This window comes from Bactrocera dorsalis, chromosome 2 (genome assembly GCF_023373825.1).
Source record: "Bactrocera dorsalis isolate Fly_Bdor chromosome 2, ASM2337382v1, whole genome shotgun sequence".
NCBI lineage: Eukaryota > Metazoa > Arthropoda > Insecta > Diptera > Tephritidae > Bactrocera > Bactrocera dorsalis.
This window is the reverse complement of record NC_064304.1, coordinates 43092564-43111759: the sequence shown is the minus strand read 5'-3', so window position 1 is coordinate 43111759 and position 19196 is coordinate 43092564. Positions and strand designations below refer to the sequence as shown.

Here is a 19196-nt window from a genome sequence, read left to right as displayed (position 1 = left end):
AAATTGAGAAAGCGAATCATCTCTTCCCAGAGTTGGGCGCTGGGTTTGGCACCCGCAACGTTAAACAAACGCAATGAAAAGGTCAAAACAACCTCCGATGAGAGACCCCCTTTTTATGACGACCACTACAAACGTATTAAATATAATCAGGACGTACTAGTAGATAGCTAGGTGTGAAAGTTCACAAATCATGGGTAATTAGTTAATATGTGCTTTGATGTTTAGGCAAATCTGAGTAACTCGACATATTTTATAATCCCTGCCACGGGAAAAAGATATTAAGATATAAATAATTCCAAATATAGAAGTTTTATTTCATATCTTTATACTGCTTTTTAGTATCTGTGGTAAACAGTAATTGCGAATGATACCAAGTGGGCTGAAAAGTTCGTAGGATAACATAATTTTTTTCAAAACTTTTATACCCTGAACAGGGTATATTAAATTTGTCACGATTATCAATTTGTAACACCCCGAAGGAAGCGTCGGAAACCCTATAAAGTATATAAGTTAAAAAATGTTTTGTTGTTTTATTAAAAAAATATATTCTGGGAGCTATGATCCTTTTTTTGGGAGCATCGCTCCTTTATTTGCGAGCTATGCTCCTTTATTGAATTCTGTGTAAGAACTGAATTTTAAAATTATTTCGCTTAACTCTAGACCTATGTTTGCCGCTGCAACGGGTACGGAGTTTGCTGACGCTGCGCTTCCCACTGGTTGCCACTACACGTGTCGCGCTCTCAGCGATTTAGTGGTGTCGTATTATTTTACTTCGTATCATATGATATTAATGCATCATATGATACTTTTTGAATGTATGGGGTGCTAACTTATATATCAGTATATATATATAGTATAATATATAACAGTATGTTGAGCTGAATCGATTAAGCCATGTTCGTATGTCTGTCTGCCGTCTATCTGTTTATACGCGAACTACTGCCTCAGTTTTCGAGATATCGATCTGAAATTATGAAAACGTCCTTTTATTCAAGAAGCTGCTCATTTGTGGGAACTGCCGATATTGGATTACTATAGCATATAGCTGCCATACAAACCGAACAATCGGAATCAAGAGCTTGTATGGAAAACTTTCACATTTGAAAATATATATTTCACAAAAGTTGCCACAGGTTATTTTCTAAGGCAACAATGTAATCTCGGAAAAAAATTGTTCAAATCGGATTACTATAGCATATAGCTTTCATACAAACTGGACTCATAGTTACTAAAAGAAATGCACCTGTGAAGGGTATATTAGCTTTGAAGTCTGAGCACAGGAAATAGTTAATGTGGGCCAGATCTGGAGAAGACGTTGATGCGGAAGCAATTTATTATTTATTTTTGACACGCTGCGTTAAAGCAATATATCTTCTTTCAGAAAAAATCTTCTGTCTTATTTTCTAATTTATCTCCGGTCTCTTTCGCAAATGTAAGTACATATATCATATGAAAAGAATTTATTTCCTCTTTGAATTTATCAGTATTAATGCACACTAGCATATGGCATTGCGTTGATGTACGAACAGAGAACCAAAAAACAAAATTACGTATGCGGTAAATATTCTACGCATCATACTGAGCAACTTTGCCTAAGAGACTATGGGACCGGTTTCTAATCAGCGATTTTTAAAGCAAAGTTTTTAGGCTTCATAAAAATGTGATATCCACCATTTAAGCCAATTTTATTTTTGAAACGAAAATACAGCGTTATGTGTAAAACACGCTTCTCAATTTTACTAAGAAAACTCACATTATAGGCCGATATATTGCGGTAAAAGTTTGAAAATTCTATATTAAGTATATGGGAGCTAAGGGAAATTATGACCCGATTCAACCTGTTTTTTGGCACACAGTCGTATTACTATCTGGTAAAGAGTCCCTCTGAATTTTAATTATATATCTCACAGATTGGTCTCTATTTCGGTAAAAATTCAACTATACAAGTAGGCACTGGGTTTAAACGTCGATTGGTCGGTCGAGTTCCGTGATATAGAATTTCACCAAAAAGTTGGCCAGTGCCAAACCCACCATCCAATTTTCCATCATCTCCCATAAAGCTCACTCAAACCATCTCAGTGGTAAAATTTAATGTCTCTGGGGTATTTAGTTACTGATTTATTGCGACCTTAGTAGTTTTTAACAATGAGTGTGGAGTGGGGAGTGAGCGGGGTTATCCTTATCCATTTTCACACTGTCGGTAGGAGTCCTTATAAGATTTGTACTCAGCAATTTTGGTTGTTGTAGCTTAAGTGGTTCAGGAGATATATGTATTAAACTTATCTGAGGGCGGGGTCACTTCCACTTTTTCAAAATTCTTACCAGCAGTCGCACTTTGCCAAGTTACAGTTTTACTATACCTATATCCTTATTTAGTGCTTAGTTATGATACTTTATTGGTTTTCGATTAATGGCGTTTAGACGCCCATCTACAAACTCGTACTTTTTTGCCGAGGAACTCGCACACAAAGTTTTATCAATATGTCTCAATTTTGACTCAAGTTGTAGCTTGCGCAGATGGACAGACATACAGACAAACACCGGGTTTCAAGTGATTTCGTCGTCCTGTATATTTATATATATGTATATATAAAATGTATATCTACCTGAATTAGTTTTAGATAATATAAATAATCGTTAATTAAACAAAACTAGCAACAGATTGCAAGAGTATAATAAATCTAATCTACCAACAATGCAATGCCGTGGATCAAACTTAACAAACTTTGATCTTGGTATTTTACGCCTATTTTAGTTAACTTTAGGTGTACTATGTAGTTGAAACAGCGAAAAGGAAGAATGACTGGCGCGCTGTTGTAAACTGGACATAACCACGTAAGCGGTATCAATAAAGAAGAAGAAGCGAAGGGCGTAACTTCGCCAAATATTAAATCCTAATAGTATGGTTGAACATTGTATGAAAAAAGCTTTCCGAATACTGTTTCTATAAACACCTTTCCCGTTTAGTAGGTTGATGAATACAAAGGGATATCACAGATATACGAGTATCTTTATATTTCGTATTTATCATTTTATAAAGCTCGATCGTTAAAAACTCATGAAGGCGTTTTATAATACAGAGCTGCTGTCTAGATTCATGTCTAAGTATAAGTGTTTAAATGCATTACGACGCCATAAAAACACGAACCACCGTGGAGCAGTAAAGACATTCACAAATATGAGCGAGTGAAAGCTGTGGTGCTCCTTTGCAGTTTATTGCAGCAAGATTTTATCTTCCTAAACGGCATTGTGATGACACGAGATGACATCTCCACAGAATATGCACTTAATCAAAACATTCATTTTGCGCAGAATACACTTTCCAGCGATAAAATGGTGAATACTGCTAACTCCCGCTCTGGCTGGTGGATTTTACATCGTAGCAGTCAATAGCGTAGAGCGAATATGTAAAGAAGGGGTTTATCATATAAGGAACCAATATACAACTAACAAAAAAGTAATAACAAGTTTGCATAAAAGACAAATGTGACAGCCATCATCATAGACATCTACTTTGTTTTCAAGGTATTCCTCCATATCCATAAGTGATGAAACTAAAAAATATATTACAGTAACAAAATTTTGATATGTGAATAAAAAAAATTTACACGTCTGGTTTCCTTTCACACCAAAAATTTTGTTTAAGTACAAAGATCACCTACAGTTAGAAAAATTATTCCTTAGTACAGAAAAAATACCCAACAATAACCTGATAGCATTCCTGCGCTTTATTTCTCTTGATTGCGCTTCTCCAATAAGAGAACAGTGCGAAAGGTAACATCAGGACGAGAAGGAGGTAATAGAAGTGGCGGAGATATTTGGCAACGCAAAGGCACCAAGACTTGATGGCATCCCAAACAAGGCACTGAAAATTGCCATCAACCAAAGCAAGAGGCCTTCGCCGAACTCTACTCACGATGCCTAAATGAAGGAGTTTTCCCAAAAATTTGGAAAAAACGGCAGCTGGTACTTCTTCAAAAGGAAAACAAACCAGCGGGAGAGCCGAGTGCGTATCGCTCACTCTGCATGATCGACACGAAGTCCAAAATACTGGAAAGACTGATTTGCACACGTCTATAACGTCACCTAGAAGAAGAGTCTCCTGGTTTATCTGAAAACCAATTTGGATTCAGAAGACATCGGTCCACTTTAGACACAGTTGGAAAAGTGACGGGCATTGAGGCCAAGGCCATAGAGGGCACCAGATGGATGCATGGAGACAAAAAATACTGCGCTGTGGTTACGCTTGACGTGAAAAACGCTTTCAACTCTGAATACTGGCCACATATACTGAGGGCATTAGAGCAAGAAACACCCCGGGGTATCTTCTGAGGACAATCAACAGCTATTTGTCTGACAGATTACTGCTGTGTGACACCGATACCGCACATTGAAAAGGCCTGTGGTAAGGCGGCTAAAGTGACTGCGGTCCTGTCGAAAATCATGGCAAACATTGGTGGCCCAAGTCAAAGTAGGAGAGCTCTGCTGGCTAAAGTTAGCCAATCAATGCTTATGTACGCCGCTTCGATATGGGGGACAGATCTTCCACAAAAAACCTGTATCAATATGGCCAAATCTGTGTCCAGGTTATGTTCCCTTAGAGTTGCCTGTGCGTTTAGAACGGTGTCGCAAGAGGCGAGTGCTATCATATCTGGTCTTATGCTACCGGATATAATGGCCTCTGAGTTAAGTAGAGTCTACTGTAAAACAAAAGCCATGAATAGGCGCCTAACGCAAAAAGGAGAAGAAGACAAGTCTCGAGGATTGGCAAAAGCAATGGGATGCGGCAGGCAAAGGAAGATGGACATATAGACGTATTAAGAATGTACCAGCCTGGATTGGCAGATAACACGGGGAGACAGATTTCTACTTAACGCAGTTCTTATCGGGCCATGGCTGTTTCAGGGAATACCTGCACAAATTTGGCCATGATGACGAAACACACTGTTCTTTCTGTGGAAATGCCGCAGAAAACGCAGAGCACATCTTTTTCTCCTGCACGAGGTATGCAGTGGAGAGAGAGACCATAGAAAAAAAATAAAAGGATGACGCCCGACAACACAGTTAGTCACATGCTGCGATCACAGCTGGTGTGGGCTAAAATGAAAGAGTGGACTGCAATAGCGCTCCGAGAACTCAGAATGAAAGAAAGGCAGCGCAAAAGCGGCAGTAATCGCCCACTTGGTCCTGCGAAGTAGTGCTTAACGACGGTCCCGCAGGTCCGAAAACAAGCTATAGCAGTCGGAGTTCAGGGTTTAGTTCGTGGGCATACTATTTCGCAAGTCCAGCAGAGTGATTTAACACTGTCTGGGCGTCGTCCCGAAAGAGGTGTGCTCTAGTGAACAATATTAATCGTGCATGCTACCAGCCTCACCCTGGCAGTATCTTTAGAATATTTCCTCTTCGAAAACAAAAAATAAAACAAATGGCTAAGTCGACTCAGCTCGCCATGCTAATATATGTATATATTTTACAGGTTGTCCGACGATTCCTTCGTTTTACAAACTTCGCAGCAAACTTGATGTTCACCGTTCAAGGACTAAAAACTTTTAATACAAAATTTCAATTCAACATTTTACAATAAGCTAAGATCACCGATCCCCTACCGACTGAAGTATTTCAACCCCCACCGTCTGCAATGTCCAGAAGTATGTATCAACTTGCAACCAAAACAAAACCGTTCGGAATCATTTACGTTACTTTCGCCGCTAAGTGGTTTGGCGAGGGAGTTGAGGGCACTTATGTAAATACGCGTAAATACACAGCAACGCAACTTGAGTGAAGAAACCAAAAAAAAAGCTTCAACAGCGCACATTTTATGGCACACTCTGATCTCAGCTTATGTTTTCAGTTCTTTTCATGCACATTTTTCATTCTGCTGCTTGCCCGCCTGCTTTGCACATATCGTCAGCAGCGCTTTGTCGCTAGCAAACATAATTAAATGTGTCATATTCTGCAAATCTGCGTAACCAAGGCAGTCCAGTGACTGTGTTGTCAGACGCGCCAAGTTTTACTTACTTATACAATATATCAACATACATAGCATTTGTGCTTTCCTGTCCAAGAACTTGCCGCAGTCTTGTGGAAATAGTAAATTGCAAAATGTTACATAACAACTGCCAGGCGCTATAATTCATGTGATGCTTTAGTGGTAAGAGCCACAAGAAGAAAATATGGTATATACAATGTATGTACTTCTTATTATTTCAATGCACACAAGCTGTAAAAGAAATGCATAGAAATGTGAGCGAATTCTGAGAAATATTATTAGATTTATATGCCACAATAAAAAGGTGAGGTATTTAGTTCTTTAAGCCAGTGACTGCTCTTTCCCTCCACAGTTCTTGAAATGAAATAAATTACCTTCATTTCTTTTGCTCCAAGGCCTAAGTCGAAGTGAGATTGTCCGCATAAACTTTAGACTTTTTTTTTGATATAAAATGACCTTGATGCCAATCGACTAGCCCAAAACATGAAATTATCTGCTCACAGAAGTGTTCTCGCAATAAATCTATTGTTACATCTTCATTGAACCCGAAATCGCTGAACAAAAGTGGGCTCGAAAACGTCGGATATTCTTGGAGCTTTTCAAGAGCCAATGGATAACAATTCTGTACCGGGTTCTAAAGCTCAGACTATACATTTTTCAAAACGGAACCGTGTCTTTCATTTATGTATAAGGCCGAGTGTGCCCAAAAAATATGCCGCGCCTCTTTTATTGGTTCTTAGTTTGAGTTAGAAAATGGTACCAAATCAACAAAAAGTGTTAATTTGATATTAATTTGGATTGAAACTGTAGCGCGATTGACCCATAATTCAAAGAAAAGGTTTTTGAAGGTAAGTTCATATGTATAACCCGGCCAAAAAGTCAAGTCCACGGCAAAGTTGAATATCCATGGCTCCAAGGTAATGCAAAGTGATGCCCTCGGTCAATACTTTGAATATTACTTTGGAAAATGGTTTTCTTAAATAAACTTTCATATTTTGAAAAAAAAAAAACGTAGTTATACACCGGTCAACACAATTTTTTCTGAAGATATTAAACTATTCGAAATTGTTAAAGTGATACCAATGTACTAACCATTCTGAATTTGTCCTTTCTTCCCACCCAAAATCTAGATATGTACATCAATATAGTCACTGGTTGGTTGGTAAATATATATTTGCCTACAAGTATATATACATATTTATTACATAACTAACTAACGTGAACTTACTTCTTACACTCGATGAACCACGTCTCCGGTTGCGATAGCTTGGAGACAATTAATATGGGCAGTGCCGTTGCTAAGGCAATTGTCCAAACGCCTGCTATGATGAACTTTGCAAGTCTGAAAAGAGGAAGCACATAAATCGTAATAAGTGAAGCAGCAAATGACAAATTAGATATAATAAGAAGCAGACATTAGCAACACTTAATCTACCGTAAGTACAGATATTGTCCAAGTTAAAGCAGTGTATTTACTACATAGTAGAGTGTTTAAAGAAGAAGTTGCAAGCAATTTGGTAAATCTTATTTGCTCGAACAATCTTATTTTATGTCTTATTGAGCATTGGATATTTTTCAACTTCACATTCCATATTCTATACACATATGTATGCATGTAAATGTTTAGCTCATATTAAAAAAGCAAGGCACTAATTTCTAATATTATTGATATATGTATGAATTAGGGTGATTCAAAAAAAAAGTTTTTTTCGTTTGGTACTCTGAAAAATAGGTTCCTAGACACCTCTAAGACAGCCTCTCCAAAAACATATGAGTTTCATCATTCATAATGATTTTTTTCATTGAGTTTTCATAAGAAATAAAAAATTTTCCCAAAAATAGTCAAACTTTAACTGTTAATATCTTTTAAACGGTTGGGTTTACGAAAAAATAATGGGGGACCTTTATTGTACAGAATTCAATTTCCTACAAAATCTAAGGACACGATATTTTTTTCAAGTAGTTGGAAGCGAGATATAAATTTTTCTATCTGATAAAAAGAAAAAAAGTAGAAAACTGTAAGTAGGAGGACCTTTCCGTTACAATGAAGAACTCATGCTCGGAGAGCCTTTCTTAGAGGTGTCTAGGAACCTATTTTTCAGAGTACCAAACGAAATAAATTGTTTTTTTTTAATCACCCTAGTATGTATACTATTTAAGTATCACCTGCAATTTGCAAATTATAATTTTGGTTACTACATTATACTATACAATTAAGTTCTAAACGATTTCAAGAAAGATTTCGAAGAACCTAATTTTGGAATACTTTTTCCACTAAGTCAAGTCGTATGTTATGAATATCACGATCAATATTGACTCTTAAGTCTTGAAAAGATTTTGGTTTATTGTTAAAAATAACTTCAAATAACCACACAAGAACTAGTTTAATGGTTTTCGATCACAACTTCTTTGAGGACATTCAATGTCACAATTTCATGAAATAAGCGAATCTCAAAACGTTTCTCGCAACAATTCGTTTGTTACACCTACTATGTGGCACTTAGCCACGTCTTTTTGGAACCACATATTGTCAAGATTTACTTCTTTCAGTTGTAGTCACAAAAAGCTGATTACTATCGATCTATATAACCCTCCACCAACAGTGACTGTGTCAACAGCTTCTTTTCGAAAGTAGGACGGACTGGTGATTCCACCAGATCAAAAAGCTCCCCAAACTGTCACTTGAGGTGAAAGTGATGGTTATTCATGGATAACTTGTAAATTTTATTCTCACCAGAATCGACAGCTTTGATTATTTACCGCACCACTCAGACGAAAATGAGTCTCATCGGAAATTTTTTTCATAAAAAAATCGTTATTATTTTTAAGTTGTTCCAAGACAAAGTCAGCAAACTCACGACGAAGACTTGCACTCGCACAAATCCTTTCTCTTTCGAGAATGCCCCAATTCTTGACAAATTCTTATATAAGGAAAATGTACGCTCGAAATTATCAACACTTCGACGAATAGCGAAAACAGGTGGACGATTATTACGACCATAAAATGGTAAAATCGCACGAAAAATTACAATTGGAGAACGATTGTTTTGATAATAAATAATTTGTAAACGTTATTCTTGCGTACAATTTTTTTCTTCATAATGATCGAACTGTCCTGCACAAAAATTATAATCAGGTTATTTAGTAACGTCTACATTAAGGTATACATTAATGTATATAAATATGTAGGTACATAGTCCATATATGTAACAAAATCTTTATTACTTTCTTCCTCGTCACTAAGAAATATATGAAGACAAGAGCTTAACATGTATTTTTCCTAAATTGCCCCAATAAAATGTGGAAGTGATATACAAGTGTTTATGAGCTTATCATACAGTTTAAGCTATTCCCAGAGATTCCACAGTGCGTATGAGTAATTTCTTTAAGCTAGCATGTAAGCATGAATGCAGTTAAAGACCCTCACATTGCCTGCTTAGTACGTAGTGAAGTAAACAAAGTCTGCCTGCAGCGCTACAATTTAATAATAAATGGAGGCGTTTAACTGAATGTTCAAGTCGTTTAACTATACGTTGACATTAATGATCCTTGTTATTTACTCCAAAGCGAAACCCAACTCTGGCCTAAATGTTTGACTACAACTATTAGAAAATTATGGTAATACTTCATTTCTGTATGATAAGCGCTCAGAATGCTGGCTTTTATTCGCAAACAATGGCGTAGACGAAATTTATGACACAAAACCTGGCTGAGCATATGTCTCGCCTTCTGCCTCATAGTTTATTCACAAACTGGTGCTCGTATGTGCGTAAGCAGACACGTATGTCGGCATAATTTATGTTTATATGCACATAAAACAACGCATACTACCTCTATTGAGCCACTTTAAGTAGACTTCATTGAGGTCACTGAGCTTTTTTTATTGCGTCTCCTTTGTGCGCAACAATTAATTTCCCTCATAAGCATTAACATAAAGAAAGGTGTATGAGGAGGTGCCTTCATGCGCGTGCATACAGCACACTTGCCTAGATAATTTTTATAGACACGTACATGTGTATATATATATATACTTAAACACATACTGTATAAATAATATATGTATATTAATAAATATGTAAATAAACAATGCCGTTTCTAGAAAAACATTCTGACTAGAAATAAAGGTTCGAGTCACTCGTGGTATAGAGAGTGCAATGATGAATTTTTGCTCTCACTACCATATGTTGCCAGAGAGTATAATGAGTTTGTTTACCTTTCTGTGGTTGTGGGTCCTAGATATCCAGATATAGATATTATGTTAGTTTCAGCGTGTCTGTCTGTCGTATATATGTACTATCTAAATTTTTCTCACAATAATATTATCTTTCTCGTTTTAAATATGGATAGAAACGGTTCAGTATTTTCACTAGCCCCCTATGTCTAATATAGGATATAATTTTTAAGAGTTTATACTGTATATTTTGGTCCAGTTATACAGTATAATAAAATTAAGTGCAAGTATGTTGATTGGTCTAAGAAATATCTCAAGCCCTCATATACTATGATTAAATTTGATTCGGATAGGTCCAATAATGTGAAGCGTGATCCTTATTTGTTAACTAGCTGTTTGACTACCAAGCAAAAAGCTTTTCTGCCGATTTCTATTTATTTTTTCGGAAAGTTGAAAAACTAGTTTGCTTAAATCATCGCTCAGCTACCACAATTGCCAGATTTTACACCCTGTGACTTCCGACTTTCCGACTTTGGAAAGTCATTCGCTGAAAGCACTAAATAAAAATGATTATTACAATACCGAAAAAATGTTAGTCCGGTTAAAATTTGATCAGATGATAAAACAAATTTCGCCTCCGTAATGTCATGCATAATACATTAATAATTGCGTAAGTTGACTTAATATAATATTATTTGTTGAAAATATGTTCTTCAATATACCCAGTACTATGGCTCTCGGTAACCCGATTGGCTTTATACCGCCCATATTGGTCACATTTCGCACGAGTACATTTAGGTACATTTCTACTTTTTTTTAAAGCCGATAAGCTTTCGCTGTCCAAGGCCCAATCGCGCATTTTCGATATCCTATTTGGCTTCAGTATTGTGTTTTTCTCTTCATTTTCATTAAAATCCTCCTCAGAAAGAATGTGAGAATACTTCAAACCGATTTAAGACCGCAGGCTATATCTGATATATATGATATCTGCTTTGACTGGTTACCATTCACCTACAATACTTGCTTTATCCTCAAAAAAATAGAATTTCAAGTTTGACTAACTTCATCCAACATCTTTGTTTTTACTTTTGGGCGGACGCTTTCTACAAAATCTCACTTAATGTCTATGAAATGATTTTATAAAGTATTCAGACTACTTTGCGAGACACAAAAACTTCTATCTTCCTTTCTTATGCAAACTTTTGTGGCTAACAGTCGCTTTTCCGTCACAACTCTTTTGTCCTGCAAATATCACCGCCCACGTAATCATAGACGACCACTGTGTAAACGCCCTTATATGTAGGAAGAGTATTTATTCTTCCAACAAAAAGTTGCAATATACGGCCAACAAATGAGTATAAGCACATAATACATGCAACAAATAAATAATTGCGGAAACTAGGAGCTTAGCCGGTGCTCGTTATATCTATGCCACATCTGTTTACATTTAGCTCATTTGTGAACGAAAGTTTCTGTGGCTCTATGCATGTAGGTCACGAGTTGTTGCGTGAGTAGTATGTGTGTGGGTGGTTACGATAAAAGAAGTTGACAAAAAAGTTTTTGTTGAAAGTTAATCAGAAAACTTCTTTGTTCATGTTGTAGCATGTTCATGTTGCATAAAAATGAGTACTTTTCTGACGACAAACAACTTTCATACAATCCGGTATTACGTGCCCATTACGTTATTATGTTAAGCCAGAGATTATGCCGAATAATATTTATGAGACATTTGAAAACATATGAGATAAATAAGTTCGATGAAAGTCAATGAAGTAGGGCTTACAATAAAGGCCTCTTGAAGATTTAGAAAATCTGCATAAAATAAATCTCGTGCTTTCACACGTGTCGCTTTTAGAAAAAAAACATCGTCTACAGCAAGGAGAAACTTTATAAATACTCTTTACTACTACTCAGTATATACCATAGATTGACATACAACCTAAAAAGTAAGATCAAGGAACGACCACAATTGTTGATCACTCGGTAAAAGGGAGTGGTCCAATAAATATTTACTTAGCCCCTATAGTCAAATTGTCTGCTGGTTTTAGAAAAATTAATAGAAGGAATTTCGGTCAGTGACTGGATTTCTGTTTTTGAAGGAAAATCGCCTAGAGAAAGAGAAAAGTACTTTTGCGTTGTATTAGACAGCTATTCTCCTTTAATGACGGCCTTTGAAATTTGGTTTGAATTTTTCAACGGGGTTGCACTTTTTTGATTTGATTCTCTGATGATTTTTTTTCATTTAAAAATTTTATTTTCCACAAAAAATTCCGCTATTTCATGGGTGGAAAACACCCTTAATGTAAAAGAACAAAAATTTTAAATATTTTATGTGTCAAAAATATGTACAAAGTATGAAATGAATCGGTTAAGTAGTTTTTAAGTGACAGTTAACACGGACTTTGAAAGCGTAGTTTTGAGAAAAACGCGTCTAAAATTTATAAACTAAAACAGTGACAAAAAAATTACCCTATTTTTCCCAAAGTGTGCTCAATAATGTACAAAAGGTCCGAATAAAATTACTCAATCCATATTTAAGAAATAAGTTCACAAAAAGATCCATACCACGAACCACGAAAGCCTTAAGGAAAGAATGGCAACTAAGTCGGTAGTAGCGGAGCTTTTCTTTGCAGTGGCTCCACGAGCAAATATGGAAGAGTTTCGGAAAGATGAAAAATTCATGGACTTCGCGTATACGACCAGAAAAGGTTCGAACAATTGTTATATGCGCAAAGTGGGGATCTCTTCGACATAGTAACGAGGAGAAGCGGAAAAGTTCTTTTCGATAATCAATATTTCATATGTGTCGGCTTTTCCAATAGGAATGATATGATTTCTAAGTTTCGTTGCGGTCACTTTTGGCATATCATGATCTTCAAGCTTTAGAAGTCAAAAAAGTACTCGGAAATTGGGTTCATCGAATTCATGTCTCGAAAAGAAGTCGTGGAGGCCAACTGAAAGATGTTATATTCAGAACTTAATTTTTTCACTTGAACTTCACATTAAATAAAAAAAAACATTTGAATTTCCTTAATAATGGATGTATTTTTTCCGAATCTAGTCACTGTTGTTTTCTTAGCGGGAAAAATAGTCGGTTGAAATTTATTTGTATCAATTATGATTATGCCACATAAATTGGCGTCCATTTGAAGGAATGGAAAAGTGATGGGAAAAAGTGGCAAATCTATTTATACTGCTCTTTATTAGCTCTTGACTAATTAACAGTAGGAAGACCCACCCCAAACAATAATACTAATCGTTTGACACGTGGTGCAAAGGCTCAAATATTGTGTACACATCACAGCTACCACGACTATTGTCATAACAAATATGTCTTTATTTACTTATTAGCGAGAAGTATTAATAACACAGCCACTAATTAATTGACTATTTGCATTGCTAATAAAGGCGCAGCTAACTCCTGGCTCACAAATATTTAGACGCGCCAAATATTGAGGCCATATGTAACGGCATATTTGTGTTAAATATATTGGGCCCAAATACGCATGCTTAGCTTGGTCGTAGGGCCCTCATACTAAGCCGAAGATTAATGGCAAATATTTAATTTAGACTGTTTTCTTAAATATTCGTATTGATGACTTAACATGACCAGCTGATGACTTGAATGGTAACTAAACGGTTGCGATGGTTGGTTGAGCGCATGACTCACTGTGTCGCTGTGACATGCCTGAGTGCTTGGCTAACTGCTTAAAGCGCTGCTTGATTGTCAGCTTGTCAGCGCAAATGTTTGCCTATTTGTCGCTTGGTCTACCAGCTGCTGTTGGCTTGGCGTACGCGCTGCCAGGCGCATGTGTGCAACCACATTCACACATATGCACGTGTGTTGTATGGATGTACTAAACTGGAAGACTCTGCTACACCATGACATGCCGTGCTATGCTAAAGTACCATTAAACTGCATTCAGCCGTTAAACAAAATATTAAGTTGCTAAGTAAATTTGTGTTACGCCTCAAGCGCCGCGAAGGCAAATAGACTTACGTGCGTGTGTGTACAACTAGCAGCACTAACACATACGAGTATGTATGTATGCATGGCATATTTGTTGCTCTTTTCGTTTTTGTATGGATTTTTGTGCGTTTTGTTAGGCACGTGGAGGTTGGCGAAGCTGCCACTTTGCGGTGGCGCCACCACAGGAAGCACTTGGATCTGTTACACACTTGAGTGCGTCGCGTGTGAGTTTCTGCCACTTGGCTGATGTATGGAGGCGACTTCCGCCGAAATTTACGAAAATGTTTAAGTGCACAATTAAATGGCATATCTGCGGGCAAGAAAATGCCGATAAATTAACACCGAATTTGCGAACGAATTACTTTTCTATTTCTCACATTATTTGCGCTGCTTTACGTGCTTCATTGAACTTTCTGCACATTTGCGATAGCTTTGTAAACTGATACCCAATTAATGGCGTTATTTAGTTAGCAAATACTTTTTCTATTTGCTGGCACATCTTGTCTTAATTTCATGCTTAGCTAGATTTGATGTAGTTTCCACATTTATGGTGAATTCTCCACTATTAATTTCTTCGTAAAAATAATATTAGTGCGAATTTCCGGAAATTTACTGCAGATATATTGAAATTCATCGCAAATGCAATTTGTATTCTGCTACAAGTTCAGACCTTATCAAAAATACATACGTTTAGTATACATGCACATAGTATTCTTTACGCAATAAGGATTAACAAAATAAAAATAAAAATTCTAATATAATAGTTTGTTTTCTATATTCAGATTATTAAGGAGATATGTGGGTTTTGACGCCCAAAAACATGCCTATTTTTTCACGGCTTGTCAACCTCTTCAATTGACACAACCGCATTCTCTATCACGTTAGTTCCATGAACTAAAACCTTGTGGACTGTTGCGTGCAAATAGTACCGTAGATACTCTCGGATCACCTTCCTAGCAATATCGGGGGCATATTCATTTGAAGTATAGTATAGTAGCACAACGACCGATAAGTTTTTCATTTAGACTTGTAATTTCGGACTTGAAAAAAACATAGAATAGCTTGCTATTCATAAAGTTTCTTATAAGCAAATATTGGCTTTTAGACATAGAGGTCTCCATTATGAGGTGATATTACTTCATTCAGATCTGTTGCTAAACAGTTTATTAACAAAGCAGATACAGCGGACTCATCTATTTCGGCCAGATGGGCTTTTCTCTCTGAGGACTCCGCAAAATCAAGCTTTGGACGACCTCGATGAGCACTTTCCGCTAATTGCTGATATGTATTTTCGGTGAATTTCAATACAATGAGCTCCTATACATTCAACGAATCTTATTGTAAGGGAATTGAATATTTTTTCAGATCATACGAGTCCAAAAAACATCAATTCAACCTGATGTGATTCAAGAGATGCCATTTCATCCAGAAAAACATCAGTCTGGTGTGGTTTGTCGGCCGGTGAATCATCGGTTCATATTTCTTCGAAAGTTAGACTGAAAGGATGAACCATCTGAGACGTAGGAGCGACCAACATTTGAAAGAGATAGTCTACAAAAAATAAGTGTCAAAGAATAAAAACATCGTAAAACAAAATTTGATTTAAAAGTAGTTTTAATAAAATTTGTTCTAAAATACTGCACGAGGACGTTTTGGCATGCTTCGAACCAAATTTTCATTATTTTCTTTGTAATTTTCATTCCCATTTTCGTATCTAAGCAAAATTATTGGATGTTTGTATGGTGGTTTTTTGGAATTTCCAAATCGAAAATTTACCATAAATACTCAATCGGACTTAAATACGGTGACTGAGCTGGTCATTTCAGTTTTTCGATTAAGTTTTCCTCAAAAAACCAAGTAGCCAGGCCAGATCTGTGTTTGGAGTCGTTATGTTGTTGGAAGAAACACGACCTCAAATTAATTTTTTCCGCATTTTATGTCAAATTTTCGCTAAGAATGTCATCATATGAATCACTGATAATTTGTCTGTCGATTTTAACTAAACTACTTACACTAAATTTTGCGGATCAACCCCAAACCATGGAAGAACTTCTTCCATGCTTCACTAGTGATTGTTTGCACTGTGGATATTCAGATATTGTTTGGCGAGCTCTAGTCTGTTTTCCTATTCGCAATGAAAACCATGGATGGTTTATTTGCGACATAGTTTTTAAAACGAAATGTTCGTAGTTTCTTTTGCATTGTACTGATGGAAACATCCAAACCAAAACTCTTGATCAACTCCATAAATGAAATTTCAGAGGTTTCAGCAACTTTTCTTTGAATATGTCGCTCAGTGCGTACGAAACTTGGAGCTTTGAGTCTTGCATTTTTCATGTTTTCAAAAATAATTCTCGTCCTCCGATCGAAATGGAATATTTTTCAGATATTTTTATACGTTGCGCCCCTCTTCCTATCTTCTAAAATTCAGTTCCGAATTGCTTCAGTTTTTCGATTTTTTCCCTAAGCATAGAACAAAAAAGTATTCGGCGTAACAGAAATTCACTTAATAAATGCTAAATTTATGAAATCTGTAGTAAAATTCAGTTTTGCCTTGAAATGAACCAACGAAAATTATACTTGCATTTGACGCGCACTCATAGGCTCTCAGTCAACGAAGACTCTCCGTCGAGTAAATATTTTTTGCGTTTAAATAATACATAAAAGTAAATTTTACTGCAACTGTGTTTAATAACGGTGCATCTTCATGATATGCTTTATGAATTTATTCTTAAGAGAAGATGTAGGAAGGAACTAAATGCTCTGTGGTCGCCAGTATATACTAAGTATTTATAATTTCATTTGATGCCTGGTGTATGTATGTATGTATATGTACATCAAGATATCATTTTAAAATTTTAAATTAAAATGAAAAATGTTTGGCTTTCATTTCAATAAATTAAAAAATTGCTGCCACGGAAACCATAAAAATATTGTTTTTGGAAATGTACTCGGGAAATAAATGTAAAACCAGAGACAGCCAAATGGTTTGCGTACTGAAATGAATGTACAAGCATATTGACACATATATGGCATTCTTTAACTTTGACAAATTGCAAATAAATTAAAATAAAATAAAAAATAAATATGGATGCCAAAAAAAGGAATTAAACGAAATTTGTTCTACTAGCTGTAAAAGCTTTGAAATGGAGCAAAAAGTACGAAAGTATAAAAAAAATGTATTTGCGAAGACACGTATTGCAATTTAAGTCATTTTTTAAGTACAAATTCAAAATACGACTGACATACATGGCTTCATATCATATTACAATTTCTACTATTTTTCTTATCGTAAATGAGTGGCATAAAATATTCAATAATGACAAGAATATCATTGGAAAGATGAAGTCAACTTCTCTCAAACACCAGCGGATTAACATTTGTCAATCGCGGAACATATTTCGGGTTTATAGTTGGGTATAAAGCACTTCGTCCTTGGACCTATGCCCAAAAGGTTACATCTTTCAAAAGAAAACCAAAAAAACACTAACTTCAGTTGCACTGAAGCCATAATACTCTTCACACATATAAATTTGAAAAATTCCTTAAAAAATTCAATCCCAATCCCACAGTTTGTACGTCAGATACATGCTATAGTAATCCAATCAGAACTATTTCTTTCTTGGACAATAACGGTTCATTTGACAACTATTTGCTATAGTTACCCAATATCGGCGATTCTGCAAATGAAAAGCTGTTTGGAGAGAAAAGAAGGGGTGCAAAATTTCTGATCAATATCTTCGAAACTGATGGACTATTTCGCGCATATACAGACAGACGTACAACTCAGCTCATCACGTAAGACTTTACTAGACATTTTAAAATTATTAATTTATTTTTCAAAATCTATGTTGTCCCCTCAAAGTAATCCTCGAAACAGCTGTTAAAATCAATTTCTGGAGTAGAGTTTAGTTGACTCAAAACGGTTTCCCCGGAGCGGTCGTTTGAGTTTGCTGAATAGCCAAAAGTCAGACGGAGATAAATCAGGCAAATAGGGTGGTTGATATTGGCGGCACGATATTGGTTGAAAATTTTGCGAAAATATCGTGATGCAAAATCAAGAGTTGTCGGCCCATAATTGCAACATTTTTTTACGAATAACTTCACGCAAAGGTTGCATAACCCTCAAACAGTATTCCTTCCTGACATTTTGGCCGGTCGAAAGATCGAAGAAAACTGCCAACATAACCTTGATTTTCGGCCTGAATTTGACGTGGTTTTTTCGGCGTCGGCTCAGCTTTGCCACGATATTCGGCCGATTGAGTGTATGTTTCCAAGTTGTAAGCATCGATCCAAGTCTCATCGCCAGTAATAATACGTTTAATAATATCCTGGTGGTCAGAAAGCATTGTTTCGCATTAACGCGACGCTATTTTTCGAAAGAATTTTGTGATTTTGGAACCAATCGTGTTTTCACAGGCGAAAATGATCTTTCAAATGGTTTTAACTGATTATGTCGGCATTCCAATGATGCAAGTAAGATCTCTCACTGTTAATCATCGATTCTCAAACACAAACTTTTTTATTTTATTAACATGTTGATCATCAGTTGATGTTGATGACCGTCCTGGAAGTGGTTCGCCGCCAACGCGTTCTCTTCGCTCTTTATATATGTAATTTATACCAATCAAAACCACTGAAGGTTTTTCCGCACACAAAATTAAATGGAACTTCTTTGTTGAATAATTGAACTCATCGTAAAAATCGCCGAATGTACTTTATGTACTTCAGAAAGACAAGCCTGTACTAAATACCAATTATTATTTTGATGTGGCATTTGGCACAGATGGAACTGACAGTCATACAAACTTGGAAAAAAAAAATAATGCCACGAATGGGTTTTCGCGCGAAATTTAAATTAAAAAGTTTTACTAATGTTTGCCAGCAGTAGATATTGACTCCGACGTCTTTTTGGTGTTAGAAACATCGTGGGAAACTCAATTTACCCTGTTCAGAGTATAAAAACGTTCAAGTCAAACTTCTCTGATCTGACGCCATATTCAAATATCGCAATTGATATTGAATTTTGCTCAGGATCAAAGGATCAAATTAACAATTATTTCTTA

At 36.1% G+C, this 19196-nt stretch overlaps 1 protein-coding gene across 12 annotated transcripts in view; it reads right to left on the bottom strand.

Moving 5' to 3' along the window:
• LOC105233453 (RYamide receptor) overlaps window positions 1-19196 on the bottom strand; it is a 349078-nt gene that overhangs the window by 145046 nt on the left and 184836 nt on the right. For all 12 annotated transcript variants that reach the window (XR_007421727.1, XR_007421728.1, XR_007421729.1 and 9 more), the window contains one exon: window positions 7218-7331. Coding sequence is in view for 8 of the 12 variants with exons in the window: in XM_049448427.1 (XP_049304384.1) it covers window positions 7218-7331 (114 nt within the window). In the remaining 4 variants the exon portion in view is untranslated. The remainder of the gene's footprint in view (window positions 1-7217; window positions 7332-19196) is intronic.